Source organism: Phaethon aethereus (assembly GCF_964289735.1).
Source record: "Phaethon aethereus genome assembly, chromosome: 3".
Lineage (NCBI taxonomy): Eukaryota > Metazoa > Chordata > Aves > Phaethontiformes > Phaethontidae > Phaethon > Phaethon aethereus.
This window is the reverse complement of record NC_138576.1, coordinates 82451363-82465830: the sequence shown is the minus strand read 5'-3', so window position 1 is coordinate 82465830 and position 14468 is coordinate 82451363. Positions and strand designations below refer to the sequence as shown.

Here is a 14468-nt window from a genome sequence, read left to right as displayed (position 1 = left end):
AGAACAGAGAGTATGAAGATAACAGCATTTCACCCACAACTTCTTGTGATGTAGTAGCATAAAGTAGCTGTGAAATCAATGGTGTTGCAGAACATTTCTTGCACTGCTGAGGTCTCTGGCTGGAGGTAGCCCAAACACAGTCAGTCTATAAATTCTCAACCTCAGCACAGGGGTCACACAAAAGAAAAAGATACCTAGCCAGAAGACAGGCAGGTTTCTGTGGGTCAGGGCTGTTTCTTTTATGTGCCAGAGGACAAACCTGCCCCTTTCCACCTTGAACTGGGGAACTACAATGCTTTAAACCCCTCAGGACTTTCCCCCCCGCCTCAGCTTGTCAGGAGAGCAGCTAGGCAAGATACAAGAAGGAAAACTGAAGAGAGGAAAGACTGGAAAAACTGGAAGCTTTAATATATTCCTACTCTCTGTCTCCATTCCTCCTTTTCTATGCATCAACAGTTTTAATAATCTGGCAAAAGCAAAACCTAAAACTAGAAAAACCCTTTCCTACCCAGTGTCACAAAATGCTCATTATGTACTAAGAAACATTATGATGACAGGTGATGCATTTAAAATGTTCTCTCTTTTCTTTTTCATTTGACACCAGGTAGTTCTGCATTTTCTAAAACAGCTGCTCTGAAACAACCAGCTCGCATTTTAAAACAAACAAAAAATTGTGATCTGCTTATGGAACCGAAGTTAATACAGAAGTGGCTTTTAAACAACATAGAGGAATAAAGGAGGAAAAAAAAAAGCAGTGAAATCACTCATGTATAATCTCTTCACTATCAAAATAAACCACTGCTACATCCACGCTAAGCATATGTAGAGTAAACAAAACAGATGGGGGCTTTCCCACTGCTGCTTCCTTTCTTCTAAGGAGAGTTATTTTCAGTTCATAAACTCCCAGCCGTCATCCCTGACGGCTCTTGGCAGCAGGTTGCTGCCTGGGCGGTGGGGCACGTCTCCCCGCGCCCCTCCCAGCCGCAGCCTTCGTAACCGGGGTTCCCCCTTCTCTTTCTAACCCCCGTTCCGTTCTTCCCTCTGGCAGCGCCTGGCACTGTGAGCACCTCGGCTGTGCCCCGGCACGGCGAGGTCTGTCTGAAGGAGGGGCACGCTCTGAGTTTGTTGGAAAGCGTCCCCCTTTCCGCCGGGAGGGGAGGAAGGGCTACTAGGGATAACGAAACCTCGCCGGCGTTCAACCCGCTACACAGACAATGGCTTTATTTGAACATATAAAGACGTCGCTGCCTAGAGAGCCTTGAAAAAATGTTTTCGCCGTCCCCCGCCGCAGAGAGAGCGGCCAGTTATTTGCTGGAAAGGGCTCCTCCCGCCCCTTCCTACTCCTGCCCTCCCTCCTCCCCCCGCCTCCCTTCTCCATATATTATTACTCTATGCCACCAACGTTAAAACAGCCCCGCCGCGCTGCCCGCCCGAGCCACGGCCGTGAGGGAGCCCTTCCCGAGCTCCAGGCAGCCGCCAGCCGCCGGGCGGCTCCTACGGCCCCGGCCCCGGCCCGGCGCTGCCGCGCGGAGCTGTCTGTCCCCGGCGGGTGCTGAACGGCCCGGCGCGGCGCGGGAGCGGGGAGCGGGGCCCGGAGCCCTCCCGGCCGCGCCCCGGCGCCCGGAGGCGAGGTAGGCGGCGAAAGGAGCCGCGGGGGAATGGGGGGAGCCGGCCGCGACCCCGCGCCGCCCGCCTGAGCCCGCCCGCGCCCCGCACACAAAGCCGCGCCGCGGCCATGGAAGAGGAGCTGAAGTGCCCGGTGTGCGGCTCGCTCTTCCGGGAGCCCATCATCCTGCCCTGCTCGCACAACGTCTGCCTGCCCTGCGCCCGCACCATCGCCGTGCAGACGCCGGAGAGCGAGCAGCACTTGCCGCCCCTGCTCCAGCCGCGGGGCCCCGCGCCGCCCGCCGCCAGCGCGCCGGGGCCGGGAGCGGCCGCGGGCTCCGCCGCCTGCCTGGACTCGGAGTGCGCGGCGGGCGGCGGCGGCGGCGGCGGCGGCGGCGGCGGCGGGGACCACGCGGACAAGCTGAGCCTGCACAGCGAGACCGACAGCGGCTACGGCTCCTACACCCCCAGCCTGAAGTCCCCCAACGGCGTGCGGGTGCTGCCGCTGGTGCCGGCGCCCCCGGGAGCGGCGGCGGCTCCGCGGGGCGCCGGCCCCGCCAGCTCCTCCCTCACCTGCCCGCAGTGCCACCGGAGCGCCTCCCTGGACCAGCGCGGCCTCCGCGGCTTCCAGCGCAACCGGCTGCTGGAGGCCATCGTGCAACGCTACCAGCAGGGCCGTGCCGCCGCCGCCGCCGCCAAGTGCCAGCTCTGCGACCGCAGCCCGCCCGAGCCGGCCGCGGTGCTGTGCGAGCAGTGCGAGGTGCTGTACTGCGCCGCCTGCCAGCTCCGCTGCCACCCGGCCCGCGGGCCCTTCGCCAAGCACCGCCTGGCGCCGCCGCCCGGACACCCGGGCGCCCCCGGCGGCGACGGCGGCGGCGGCGGCGGGAAGGGGGCGGGCGGCGGCCGCAAACCGCCGACATGCGCCGAGCACGACCTGGAGAACTACAGCATGTACTGCGTGAGCTGCCGCAGCCCCGTCTGCTACCAGTGCCTGGAGGAGGGCAAGCACGGCAAGCACGAGGTGAAGGCCCTGGGCGCCATGTGGAAGCAGCACAAGGTGAGTCCCGTCGGCTGGCCAGGAGGAGCTGGGGCGATGCTCGGCGCTGGGATTTGTTCGTCCCAATGCCCTGACATCAGGTTGGAGCTTGTGGGACATGAGGCCGCTTCACGTCCATCATCCTCCCAGGTTTCTTTCCCCTCAGCATGGTGCTCTTAGGTCTCCGGTCCCTCCTGATTGCCCAGCGACCCCACAGCCTCCCTCCCACGTTGGCCTTGCCTCATCACAGCCAGCAAATCTCAGGCTAAACCAGAGACACCTGGGATTAGCAAGTGTGTCTCACTGACTTGTTTGCCTTTCGCAGGGTCTTTGGCCATCCTCTCCTCTGGTGGGTGACAGCAGCCGCCTGTGAGGAGCAGGAGTAGACAGGATGGGCTTTCCTTCCTTTCACTGCCTCCCTTTCACCTGGGTCCCAGTGGGAGCTGCCACAAACATTTCCTGCCACGTCTTCCTCCCTGCCGTTGTGTCAATGAGGGAGAGCGGCCCGGAGCCACCCAAATGTTTTAGACAGAAAAGTGTATCACACTGATAGGGAGGATCACGAGACATCGCGTTGTCTCCTGGGCCTCAAAGAGGCCTCCCCTCTTTCTCAGTTACCAAAGAGGCCAGAAAGAATGGCTGGAGGGACCTTCATGACACAAAAGTGAGTAGGGAAGAGTAGGATGGATGGGGTCTGGGGACAAGTAAAGCTTTTTCTGATTCATGTAATGTCACGGTCTGATTCAGGCTTCCCTGCAGGTGATGCTCCTTAGCCCTCCCTTGGAGCCCCCATGGGAGACATCAGAGGCAGCCACTTTGCTGCACAGGGGATTTGCCGAGTTCTGCTAGAGTTGCTGGGTCACTTTGGCCTTGTTAAAAATAAGACTTTGAAGCCATTTGAATTAAGAACAAGACATGACCTTAGAAATTGAAAAAGTGTATGAAGTTAGCTCATTCTTGCTAAGAACAGTGGACTCTGGAAATGGATTAGTTAAAACATATGAATGTACAGAGGGGTCTTGAATACCTGAGCGCTGAGAGCAGCCCTTTGGAGCTTCCCACTGTACTGGGGGAAAGGACTTGTCCCACAGCTGTGCAAAGAGTGCTTGGCCAGCTCTGCTGGTCACAGGATTCCCTCCTCCTCGCTCCCTGCTACAATGAGCAGTAAAGGAAGTAAGTGTCCTTTCAGGCACTGCAGGAGAGGACAAAATCAAGACTGGTCTCTTCATCCATGGAGTGGTTGAGCACAAGCTAGGCTAAGACATTTGGCAAGGCAAAAAAACCCACTTTCGATTTTAAGATTAAAAAAAGATGCACCTTGGGGCGATCTGCACAGTTTGTCCATCTGAGAAAGACAAACTTCTTCAGTACATGCTTCAGTTTGAATACTCTCTGCCAAGGGCTCAGCCATCTCCTCCCTGACGTGAAGGGTGTTTGTGCCGAAAAGTTCTCTTGGCCCAGAAGGAGCAGATTACAAATTTACAGCTATTGCTGCTTATGCTGATGGCAGAATCCACTCCTGCGCAGGATTATTTTAAGGAGCAGGGACAGAATTCACTGTGCAAGTGTGGCAGATACTTCGGAGAGTGTAAGAGACCAGCTTGTGCTGTATTGTGGTCTACCTTGAGTTAAAACTGTTTGATGCCTTTTTGAACAATGTGATAAACTCTGGTGAAATCAAAGTGCACAGTCAGTCATTTTCTTTCTTTCCTCCCATCAAACATTGTCAAAAGAAAGAACAATACTCTGGTGGTTTGTATTTTTACTGTGTTTTTTTCTGGGACTAAGATATCACAGAATGTGATTTTTCTCTTGATTTACAGACTCAGCCAATGTGAAAATTCTAGCGAAAGGGAAAAAATACTCAAAATTAACTAATTTGGGGACTCTATAATTGTGCTTTTGTGAATATTATTTTTCCCAGAACAATGCGCTTGACAGAAAATAAATGCAATGGAACCATAGAGCCAGACAGCCTAAATCATCAGCTCACGTTCATTCAGATAAACTGTTTTGGGATTAGATACTTCTGCTTAGCAATAGTTCTCAGATACAGCAATTTGTACGAGTTTATTACCTGTAGTTACTTTGGCCAAACCATAAATTACTTACATTGAGTGGTATGCCAGATGTAATCCAAGCTTTATGTGTTCTCTCCAGATGCTCCAGGCGTAGCTGGTAGAGGCAGGTGGAAGGGTCTGTCTGTAAGTGTTCTTAGCCCACTAAATTCAACAGACTGACAGTTGTTCACCATCAGCTGATAAGCACCTGCTTATCTCCTTCTGAGGCCTCGGGCTGGTTATTCTTCACCTAAGAAGGGCTGCCAGAGCCGTTTCCCCACCTCTCACAGTTTCATCCCACAACAGCAAACGTAAGCCAGTTTTTTCTACTGACTCTGGAACGGCTTTTCCAGAGGCCCTGCCCACCTTCAGCTTCAGGATCCATTCCCAGTCCACTTCTGTGTCAGGCTTTTGTTCAAACTGTTTGACTGCTCCTTTGTTTGGGCCTTATATAGGGATTTAGTGGCAAATTACAGACTGTATGAACTTATCCGTACAGTGCTTCAGACCGTGCAATGGAAAGTGCATTTACCCTCAGCTGTACTGCTGGCATGAAAGCTGTACTAGACTGGCTGGCCCCTGTTAATGGTGTAGGTTCCCCATTACACTGCTGTAACTTCTCCTACCGAGGAATTAAAAATGGTATAAAATAACAACAGGGCCCCAATGGCGTAAATCAATGAAAATCTACTGACTTAGCTGGACTTCGTTATTTTCGGTTGCATGAAAAGTGCATCTGGACCAGCCGTTTAAGGTTATTAAGTAAAACTGTGTAAGTCTTCTGCCAAAGTTAAGTCCTTTTAGGTTTTCAGATAGTGACACTGTTGTCAGATTCAGGTTGGCAGGCCTTTTGACCTGCCAGTATGAGGAATGATGGTGGACACTTTTCAGCTTTGCCCATTCTGAATGGTTATATATATACTGAAACGCCAAAAAAAGCCACAGCTGGATAGGTTTGAAGGGCAGGCAGGCGATTGAAGTGTTGGAGTCCAAATGCCTGCTTTTATTTGCTAGCCTGAAGAACTGTGTTCCCAAAAACGTGTGGGCTGTTTCAGAATTCAGTGCCAGGGCAAGCTTATCTAAGCAATAGTTAATCTGCTGCTAAAGAGAGATGGAAGGAAAACAAGTTAAATGAGCATGAACTGTTCAGTTGAAAAAGGACATGGGCATTATTTGGTTGATATTCTAAAATCAAAGGAAATACCAGTCTTCCATGCCCATCAGGGTTTAATTACTCACCCTCATTATCTCTCTGTTCCTGTATTTGGTAGAAGTAGAAACTTGGTATCCATCTCCAGCATCCATGTTTTTGGCTGCAAGACCACTTATTCAGGTAAACGTAACACCAGGTAGAATACCATTTGTCAGGAGTTATTAGCTGTCACAGTCAATGGAGCTTGTAACATTTCAGTTTGGCTTCCAGTAAATATTTCTGCAGGATGAAAGATTGCTCTGAGTGTACAGCGCACTTTTTTATGGCTTTGTTGGTTTACTAAGGGCTTAGTCATGTAGCCCTATTTGATTTTAATGGGAAGTGCATGACTAAATTCCACTGCTTTGTAAGGTGTCTTTTACAAATGCTTGGAAAAACAAGGCTATTATCTCTAAGTGGGTTTCACAAATGGAGATCTGGTCTTCTCCTTGGTTTCACACTGCAGTTACGTTAATGCAACCACAGGTTTTAATGAACACGGCAATTCACTTACGAGCCCTCTGAACAATGACATTGTTGAGTTTCTATTGCTGCTCTTTGCAATGGGAGGGTGCTGGGAGCCGGGAGTGACTGTGCTAATTGCCATCGGTACATATGCCGCTTGCAAGTCGTCTGCGGTGATTCGTTTTTCTATGGCTGCTGTGATGCCCACATATAGCTTCTGTCTCTTCTTATCTGGTGAAATGCACTTTGAGATGATTTGAGAGCTAGGGCAGATGTTGGAAAAGTGGAAGTTTTACTTCTGTTGGGACCAGCCATTGGTTGTGATTTAAAAGAAAGGAGCCCTTGCCTCCTTGGGACAATTTGGTCAGGCCAGTCCATGGCAGAGCATACCATGCTTTTGCCACCTATATCTTTCTCACTTCCTCCCCAGCTGCTTGGTCATATGCTGTGTCCACCTTGTCCTGCATCTGCTGGACAAACCAAAGGTTCAAATGTGCCTTGTGGATGGAGTGGAAGGTGCAATCAAAAAGGGTGGGGTGTAAACTCTGACAACCACAGTCAGCCGTGGAGAACTGATCTGAAGTCCGATTGTCTGATCTGACACAAAATAAGGACCTTTTCAAGGACTTAGAGTTTGGTTCTGTGACCTCGAGTACTGTTCATATCAAACATCATCACCTTAAATTTTTGCAAAGTGACAGGAGTTTGTGTAAGAGAATATTAAATATTCAAATATTGAGAAACATACACAGTAATTTGTCTTCCCATTCCATTTGCTACAGAAGAGTTGTGGTAAAGCATATTTTATTTTCAAATTTAGCACTAATGTAATACCTACAACTGGGCTAAAAGGAAGAAATTTGTGTGAATATGAGGAAAAAACCCTAGGATGGCTTCTTTCTTCATAATTCAGTTCCAGCTCCCGGTCAGGGTTTGTACCCACTTCCCGCTGAGCCGCACGGGGTTAGGCAGGTGCCTCTGCCTGCGTAAGGCTGCCTGCCTCAGAGCTGGGCTGTGAAGTGCCCAGAAGGAGCTGCCAGGCTCTGCCCTTTCCTGCCCTGCGCGAATGAGCAAGCACGAGGGGACGATGAGTAGGAGACATTCAGGCAGGAGGTAAGCTCAAAACTTTGGCAGCCTGAAGAAGTGAGCTGTGCCCTTTCCAGGGATAATTTACTTCCCTCCAGGAGCAAGAGGGAAGCAGAGAATGTATGGTGACTTACTGAATTTCAATTAGGTCTCCTCTTAGAGGCTCATAACCTTCGTGCCTTCCTACCTACAAGACTGTCTCAAGGCATAGTTTAGTCCTAAGGAAACAAAAAATGGCAACCTTCTGAAAGCCTGAGGCTAGCAAAGATATTTTATCTTCCATTTCTTGACATCAGCTGTTGTATCCGTTTGACAAGGATAATTAACTGGGCATTGGCAAACTGGTGGTTGCCAACTCCGCCTGTGGGGTAGACCTACAAAGAGAGTGTCTAACCTGCAGGACACTCATGATGGGACCTATCCGGTCACTCTGCATTATGAACTGCACGGAGAAGTAATGCTGGATCTGGGCTTGCCATGGGCTGACAAGCAGAGCAATATGGTTTCTGTAATCCCAGCCTGGCTTGCAGGGAGGCTGCACCGAGGCTGCTCCGGTCAGATCACAGCAGTTCTCGGTCTGCTGGGGGTAGAACCGCCGTTTCCTTCCCATCCTGGAAGTCCGTTGAGAAGCCTCTGGTTCAGTTTAGAGATCTCAGGTGCCAGCTGAGGAAAGGGCAGGTTACTTCTTCAGCGTGGACTTACCAAAAACATGTTCTGTATGTCCCACCAGTCAAAAGCTAGAGGAAGTGTTTTTTCCAACTTTTCCAGAAATAGTCACCCTTTTGTTAGGGTGAAGCATGGGAAACTGGAACCCCAAAGGGACATTACTATGAAGTTTGAAAATGCAGATTTGTCTTTGAAGTCCTAGTGTATCTCAGGTTTGGTAGGATCTACCACATTTATAAAGAATTCAGGCATTGATGAAAAAAAGAAGTGCCATTTTGGAAAGCACTTGGGGATTTTTCAGCATGACAGATGCTACTGTGTAAGTGTAAGACTATTATCTCCTTATATATGTGGGTAGCTGTCTTATAAAAAGGTATTATTTCGACTTACCAAGTAACTGCAATAATGTGGAATGTGCAGACACAATACTTGACTACCCCCACATGCATATTTCATCTTTATTAAATCTTACTACAATTAAAAACTATTCTTTTCTAACACAAACATTCTGTGCATGTAAGAATACATGCAACAGCAAGTAAGCCTTTTAGCACATTATAATCATCAAAACCAAGGATTAGTAAGAAACACATTTGCATTTTATCTCTAATTTCCCCCCCCCCTTTTTTTTCTTGCAGGCGCAGCTGTCTCAGGCTTTAAATGGTGTTTCAGATAAAGCAAAGGAAGCTAAAGAATTTTTGGTTCAGCTGAAAAATTTATTGCAGCAGATTCAGGTAACTGTAGAATATTAGCTGTTTTGATAATACAGTAATCAATAGAACTGAGTGAATAATTTATTTGATGACTTTGTCTCCTGTGCTGTTCTCATCTTTCCCGGAATCATCTAACCTTTCTTGAATGGATTTTCTAGGCAAAATTACTCATCAAATAGTGCCTGCAAGCCCCTCTTAGCTTCTAGATTGTTTGTTGTTTATTGCAAGTAGCTGATACTCAATACTGGACATCTGAGCTGTGTTGATTGGTATCTGATTGAATCCATCGGTCATGCTTCTGGGCTCCTTCCTGACTGCAATTGCTTGAATTCAGCATTTAGGAGAAGTTCTCATTTTAATACATTCAGAATTTACTACTTACTTTTCATCTTACATTTTCTAAAAATGTACTCATTTCTGGACAAAATCCAGTCAACCTGTTTATTAGAGTATTTGCAGGAATTCAACAAAAAGAAGACAAAACAAATACTGCTAAATTAATGTCGTCGTTTCTTGAAACAGGAAATATTTTCATGCCTACAATTGCCCAGCTTTAATAGTCAGAAGGCTGCTCATGGTGAGTGCAGTAAGTGAGGGCACAAACCCAAAATGTAACAAGTCCCGTTTTCAACCAAATTCAGACTCATCAGTGCTGGAGGTCTGACGATCCTCAAGGTCCTTCTCACCCTGCAGAGTGTGGCTGGAAATGTGCTGCTGTGGTTTGAGCTTCACAGCACCAAGGAGGGGACACTTGTTATTCGCAGCAGCAGTGCTCTGTGGCAGTGGGTGTTCTACGGCATACACATCATCTGCTCTGTGATATACCCGCTCTGCTGCTTGCTCATCTTCCATCAACAAGCAAGTCCTGTTCCTGTTGCTAACAGAAAGCCACAGCAGAAGTTCAAAAATCAGTATTTTGTTTAGAGTTTAATCATTAAAATTCCGCTTAACACTCCAGACTATGAGTTTGTACCCCAAGTGCTGCCCAAGCTCTCAGGCTGCCGCAGAGCAGCGTAGCTACCCACCCTCACAGTCTTCTGCGGCCACTTGGGGAAGGGAACAAACCAAGACTGAGAAACTGGTAAAAAAGGCACATCTAATGGAAAGAAACCAGTGTGAAGCCACTGAGTGGCACCTGTCATATGTCATGTTTTATTTTGACACAGCGTGAGGTTTCTCTCAGCTGACTTTACCTATTTAAAAGTTAGGTAGCTCATCTAACCTAGTCATTTAGGCTTCTTTCATTGTCCAAGGAGGACAGGCACCTCTAGAGAACAATTCTTCCTATAGGTATGAACAGCTACTTTAGGATGGGGTAACCCATCCAAAACAGTAGTCTATCAATCACCAATCTTTTCTTGAGTCACCTACCTCCATTAAAAATGTATTTTTCCTTCCTGAAACCTAAAGGTAGCCTATTACGACTATTTATGACTATGCTGTAAAATCCGTTAATGCATTGCAATAAAATCACTGCCAAATTGCTCTGCATAAGGGAGCTGCTACAATTAGATCAGAAAACCAAGCCATTTCTTTGATGCTGTTCATTGCTTAAAATGCTAGAGGACATCTCAGAAGAGGAAATTACATCCAGCTATCACCCTCTAACGTTTAGGCATGTTTGGGCACAAAGCTGAATCTGACCTTCACATGTTGAGCCAGTCTCCAGAATGAGTCTGAGTGAGGACATCAAATTTCAGCAAACCCAAACAGCAGGACTAATCAGCTGCATATGTATTTTCCAGTAAAACAAGGCTAGGACACAGCTCTGAGATGATCACCCACACACTTTAACCCTTCATGAGCTCCCTGACAGGGTTTTCTCCTGTGACAATATGCGCTGTTCTCAGGTGATGCTCAAGCAGCATTTGGTGATAGCACGTACCAGGGAATATTCCTGGTAGGCAAGTTTGGTACAGCCAATGCTATTTGGGGGGAAAGGGTTTAGATGTCTGTATTGGGTTTGCGTGGCAAGGTTTTGGTAGCGGAGGGGGCTGCAGGGGTGGCTTCTGTGAGAAGCCACTAGAAGCTTCCCCTGTGTCTGATAGAGCCGATGCCAACCGGCTCCAAGATGGACCCGCTGCTGGCCAAGGCCAAGCCCCTCAGCAATGGTGGCAGCCCCTCTGGGATAACATATCTAAGAAGGGGAAAAAACCTGCATTTTTGAAGCTGAAAAGAGGAGTGAGAGTATGTGAGAGGAACAGCTCTGCAGACACCAAGGTCAGTGAAGAAGGAGGGGGAGGAGGTGCTCCAGGCGCCGGAGCAAAGATAGGTCCATGATGGAGCCAATGTCCCTCTTCAGCCCAGGGAGGACCCCTCACCGGAGAAGGTGGATGCCCAAAGGAGGCCGTGACCCCATGGGAGGCCTGTGCTGGAGCAGGCTCCTGGCAGGACCTGTGGCCCCATGGAGACAGGAGCCCAGGCTGGAGCAGGTTGGCTGGGAGGACTTGTGACCCCATGGAGGACCCACGCTGGAGCAGTCTGTTCCTGAAGGACGGCACCACATGGAGCAGTTTGTGAAGAACTGCAGCCTGTGGGAAGGACTCCGGTTGGAGAAGTTGGTGGAGGACTGTCTCCTGTGGGAGGGACCCCAGGCTGGAGCAGGGGAAGAGTGTGAGGAGTCCTCCCCCTGAGGAGGAAGGAGTGGCAGAGACGATGTGTGATGACCTGACCACAACCTCCATTCCCCATCCCCCTGTGTGTTTCAGGGGGAGGAGTTAGAGGATTCGGGAGTAACGTTAAGCCTGGGAAGAAAGGAAGGGTGGGGGGGAAGGTGTTTTTAAGATTTGTTTTTTCTCATTATCCTACTCTGATTTGATTGACAGTAAATTAGACTAATTTCCCCAAGTTGAGTCTGTTTTGCCCGTGATGGCAACTGGTGAGTGATCTCTCCCTGTCCTTATCTCGACCCATGAGCCTTTCGTTATCCTTTCTCTCCCCTGTCCATGGGAGGAGGGGAGTGACAGCTTTGGTGGGCACCTGGTGTCCAGCCAGGGTCAACCCACCAGAATGTGTCATGAGCTGATCTGTGCCTTTTGGCATGTGGACCAAAAAAACAGTCCTTGGACTGTTATTTGGGGAGGGATAGATGTAGCCTTTGCGCGTAGGTTTATATGCAGAACCATGTATCTCAGAGCAGGTTATTTCTAGTAGAAGTCTTATGACGGTTGCCACACACACATACAGACATTTAGCCCTCAGCAAAAATATCCTTAAAGTGTATGTTTACACAAAGGAGTGAGCAATATGTACATTTTATTATCCTGTTTCAATGCACGGCAGACCAGACAGCCTTCTGCACTCTTTATCTGCTCTCCGAATTTGCCAGAGCTACCAGGAGCTGTGCTTTTGTCTCGCTTGGGGCAGTTTGCAAATTCATAATCTACTTTTCTTTTCCTTGCTTTGCAGATCTCATTTTCCCCTCTTTTTTCCTTCCCTTCTCCTTCCTGAGGTCACTTTTAAATCTCTTGGTCTCTTCTTTTCAGAAACTGCCTGTTCCTCACGGCCCCTGTTGCTTCCCTGCTCCTCCTTGTTGCCGTCATTATCTGATTTTCACATTTTCCCATCTGCTGTGACAATTTCTTCCTTTCTCACTTGAAAGAGGCATATTGCCAAACGCCCCGTTTGATGTATGAATGGAAGATGAGGCGAGAAGTGATGCGCTACAGCCGTCGACTGATTCGGGCTCTGTACACAAATCAGCACTTACTTCAGGAGCAGCTGGATGGAAACGGGCTTTAAGGGGGAGTCGGGAGCGATATATAAGCCGAGGAGGGAGAGATGCAAACAGGAAGAGTCTAAGGCAAACCTGTGAGCAGTAACTGAGCTGGCTGGTGTCTTTCCCCCCACCCATCTTGCTGGCAGGTGTAGGACTGCGGCGGGGGCCTCTCAGGGAAGAGTGACCCTGCATCCCCCAGCTGGAGAACGGGGTGTGTGGATCGCAGTGAGGGAGGGGAATGCGATGCTGAAAATTTTGCTCTCAAGAGAATGAAGACAAAGCAAATGAACAGAATAGAAGAGAAAAACAAACAAAAGAGCTAAGAGATAATAGTGAGTTTGGGGCATGTGATGGCTTACCACAGAGATGCTTCTCCTTCAGCACATCCTTAAAATCTCACATTGAATGCTGCTTTTTTTTTGTTCATTTGGGTATTTGTCAGGAAGGCTGATAGGACAACTCCTCAAAAAAGGAGCTTGAAAGCTTTCTCCTTCTTCTAGTCTCACGAGCAGAGGGAGCGCGGGAGAGCCTGCCTTGGAATGGGTGCTACAGCATCCGTTCCACCGACCGAGAAAGCCATCCCCAGGAAGGAGGGGCAGCTCAGGACCTTGTAGTACCATCTACTCAGATTTCTAAAGCTGCACGGGTTTCAGTTCCCCATTGATAGGACAGGGGTTTATGTGACACTAAGTGATAACCAGGCCCTACTCAAGGCTCAGTGTTGTGTGCCTCAGACGCTGGCCTCTGCCTAGCAGAGAGTTTTATCACAATGTGAATAAAAAACTGCCATGTTTTTGGTTTTTTTTAAAGCTAATGAAATACATGTCTCCACTGCCAAGTGCTAGATTTTTTTTAAAAAGTACTTGAAGCAATACCCAAATCTCAGGTCTTTGTACCTGATTAATTTCCTTGTAATAAGCCTGTAGACCAGATTCTGGTCCGTAATTCTGCTCTAATTGCCATAGTATAGAGCCAGTGATTTTAAAGTTGCTACAGTGGGATAATTAAAACAGAATGGGGCAGAATCCTCTTATGTATATACATGCACTGTGTGTGTTAGGTTTAGTTTTTACATTATGTTGTACTACATCTGTTGTCTAGAAAGTGCCAGTAAATCAAGGTTTTAAATAAGCCCGTTTGCGGCATAGCATCTCACTGTTTCATTTTATAGCATGCAACTATTACTGGTACAGCTATAATGAAATCAGAAAGGCAACAGAAATGCCAAGGTCTTGAAAGGAAATACCTTCTGAATAGAAAACCAGGTAAGAATGAGCAATAGCTTAAGCTGTAAAATATGCTTTCTTTCATGAGTATGACTCTCACCTTCTTCTAGGAGAACGGGTTGGATTATGAAGCCTGTCTTGTCGCTCAGTGTGATGCCTTGGTTGATGCGTTAACACGACAGAAGGCAAAACTGCTCACAAAGGTGACCAAGGAACGTGAGCACAAGCTGAAGGTGAGCACAACTCTCATCAGCTGAGCATGGCTACTGATACCTGGTATTACTGTGCATTTTGTCAAGTCCCCAGCCCTTTACATCATGAAAATTCCTTGTGACCAGATACTAAATTCCTTTAGCAGGTTTCAGTTCAGCAGTTTAGTGGAACTGTGCTTATACACTTAAAATGAGGCATATACTTCAGAAGTTGGTTGACTGAGGCCATCAGTCTTTATTTTTCTGGTGGTTTGGGGCTGTCTTTTGAGAGGTGCTTATCAGTGAAATCTGTGCGTGGTTTGGATTCTGGGACCTTCTGCCCAAGCAAAATGTTGGTATTTTGGTGTCTCTTCAAAGGTTTGAAAGCCAAGGCAAGCCACCTCCAGAAATCCATATGCTACCCAAAACATAGTGAAGAAATGCAGTAAAGCGGGGTGGGGAGAAGAAAGCTATAAATGGTGGAACAAAGTGGCAGTCACAAAATGTTTA

General features: G+C 48.4%; 1 protein-coding gene across 2 annotated transcripts in view; it reads left to right on the top strand.

The window, feature by feature from the left end:
• Window positions 1-1735: 1735 nt before the first annotated feature.
• TRIM67 (tripartite motif containing 67) overlaps window positions 1736-14468 on the top strand; it is a gene marked incomplete at both ends in the record, with an annotated part of 35290 nt that continues 22557 nt past the window's right edge. For both annotated transcript variants that reach the window (XM_081998352.1, XM_081998353.1), the window contains 3 exons: window positions 1736-2662; window positions 8749-8844; window positions 13878-14000. In XM_081998352.1, the coding sequence (XP_081854478.1) occupies window positions 1736-2662; window positions 8749-8844; window positions 13878-14000 (1146 nt within the window). The remainder of the gene's footprint in view (window positions 2663-8748; window positions 8845-13877; window positions 14001-14468) is intronic.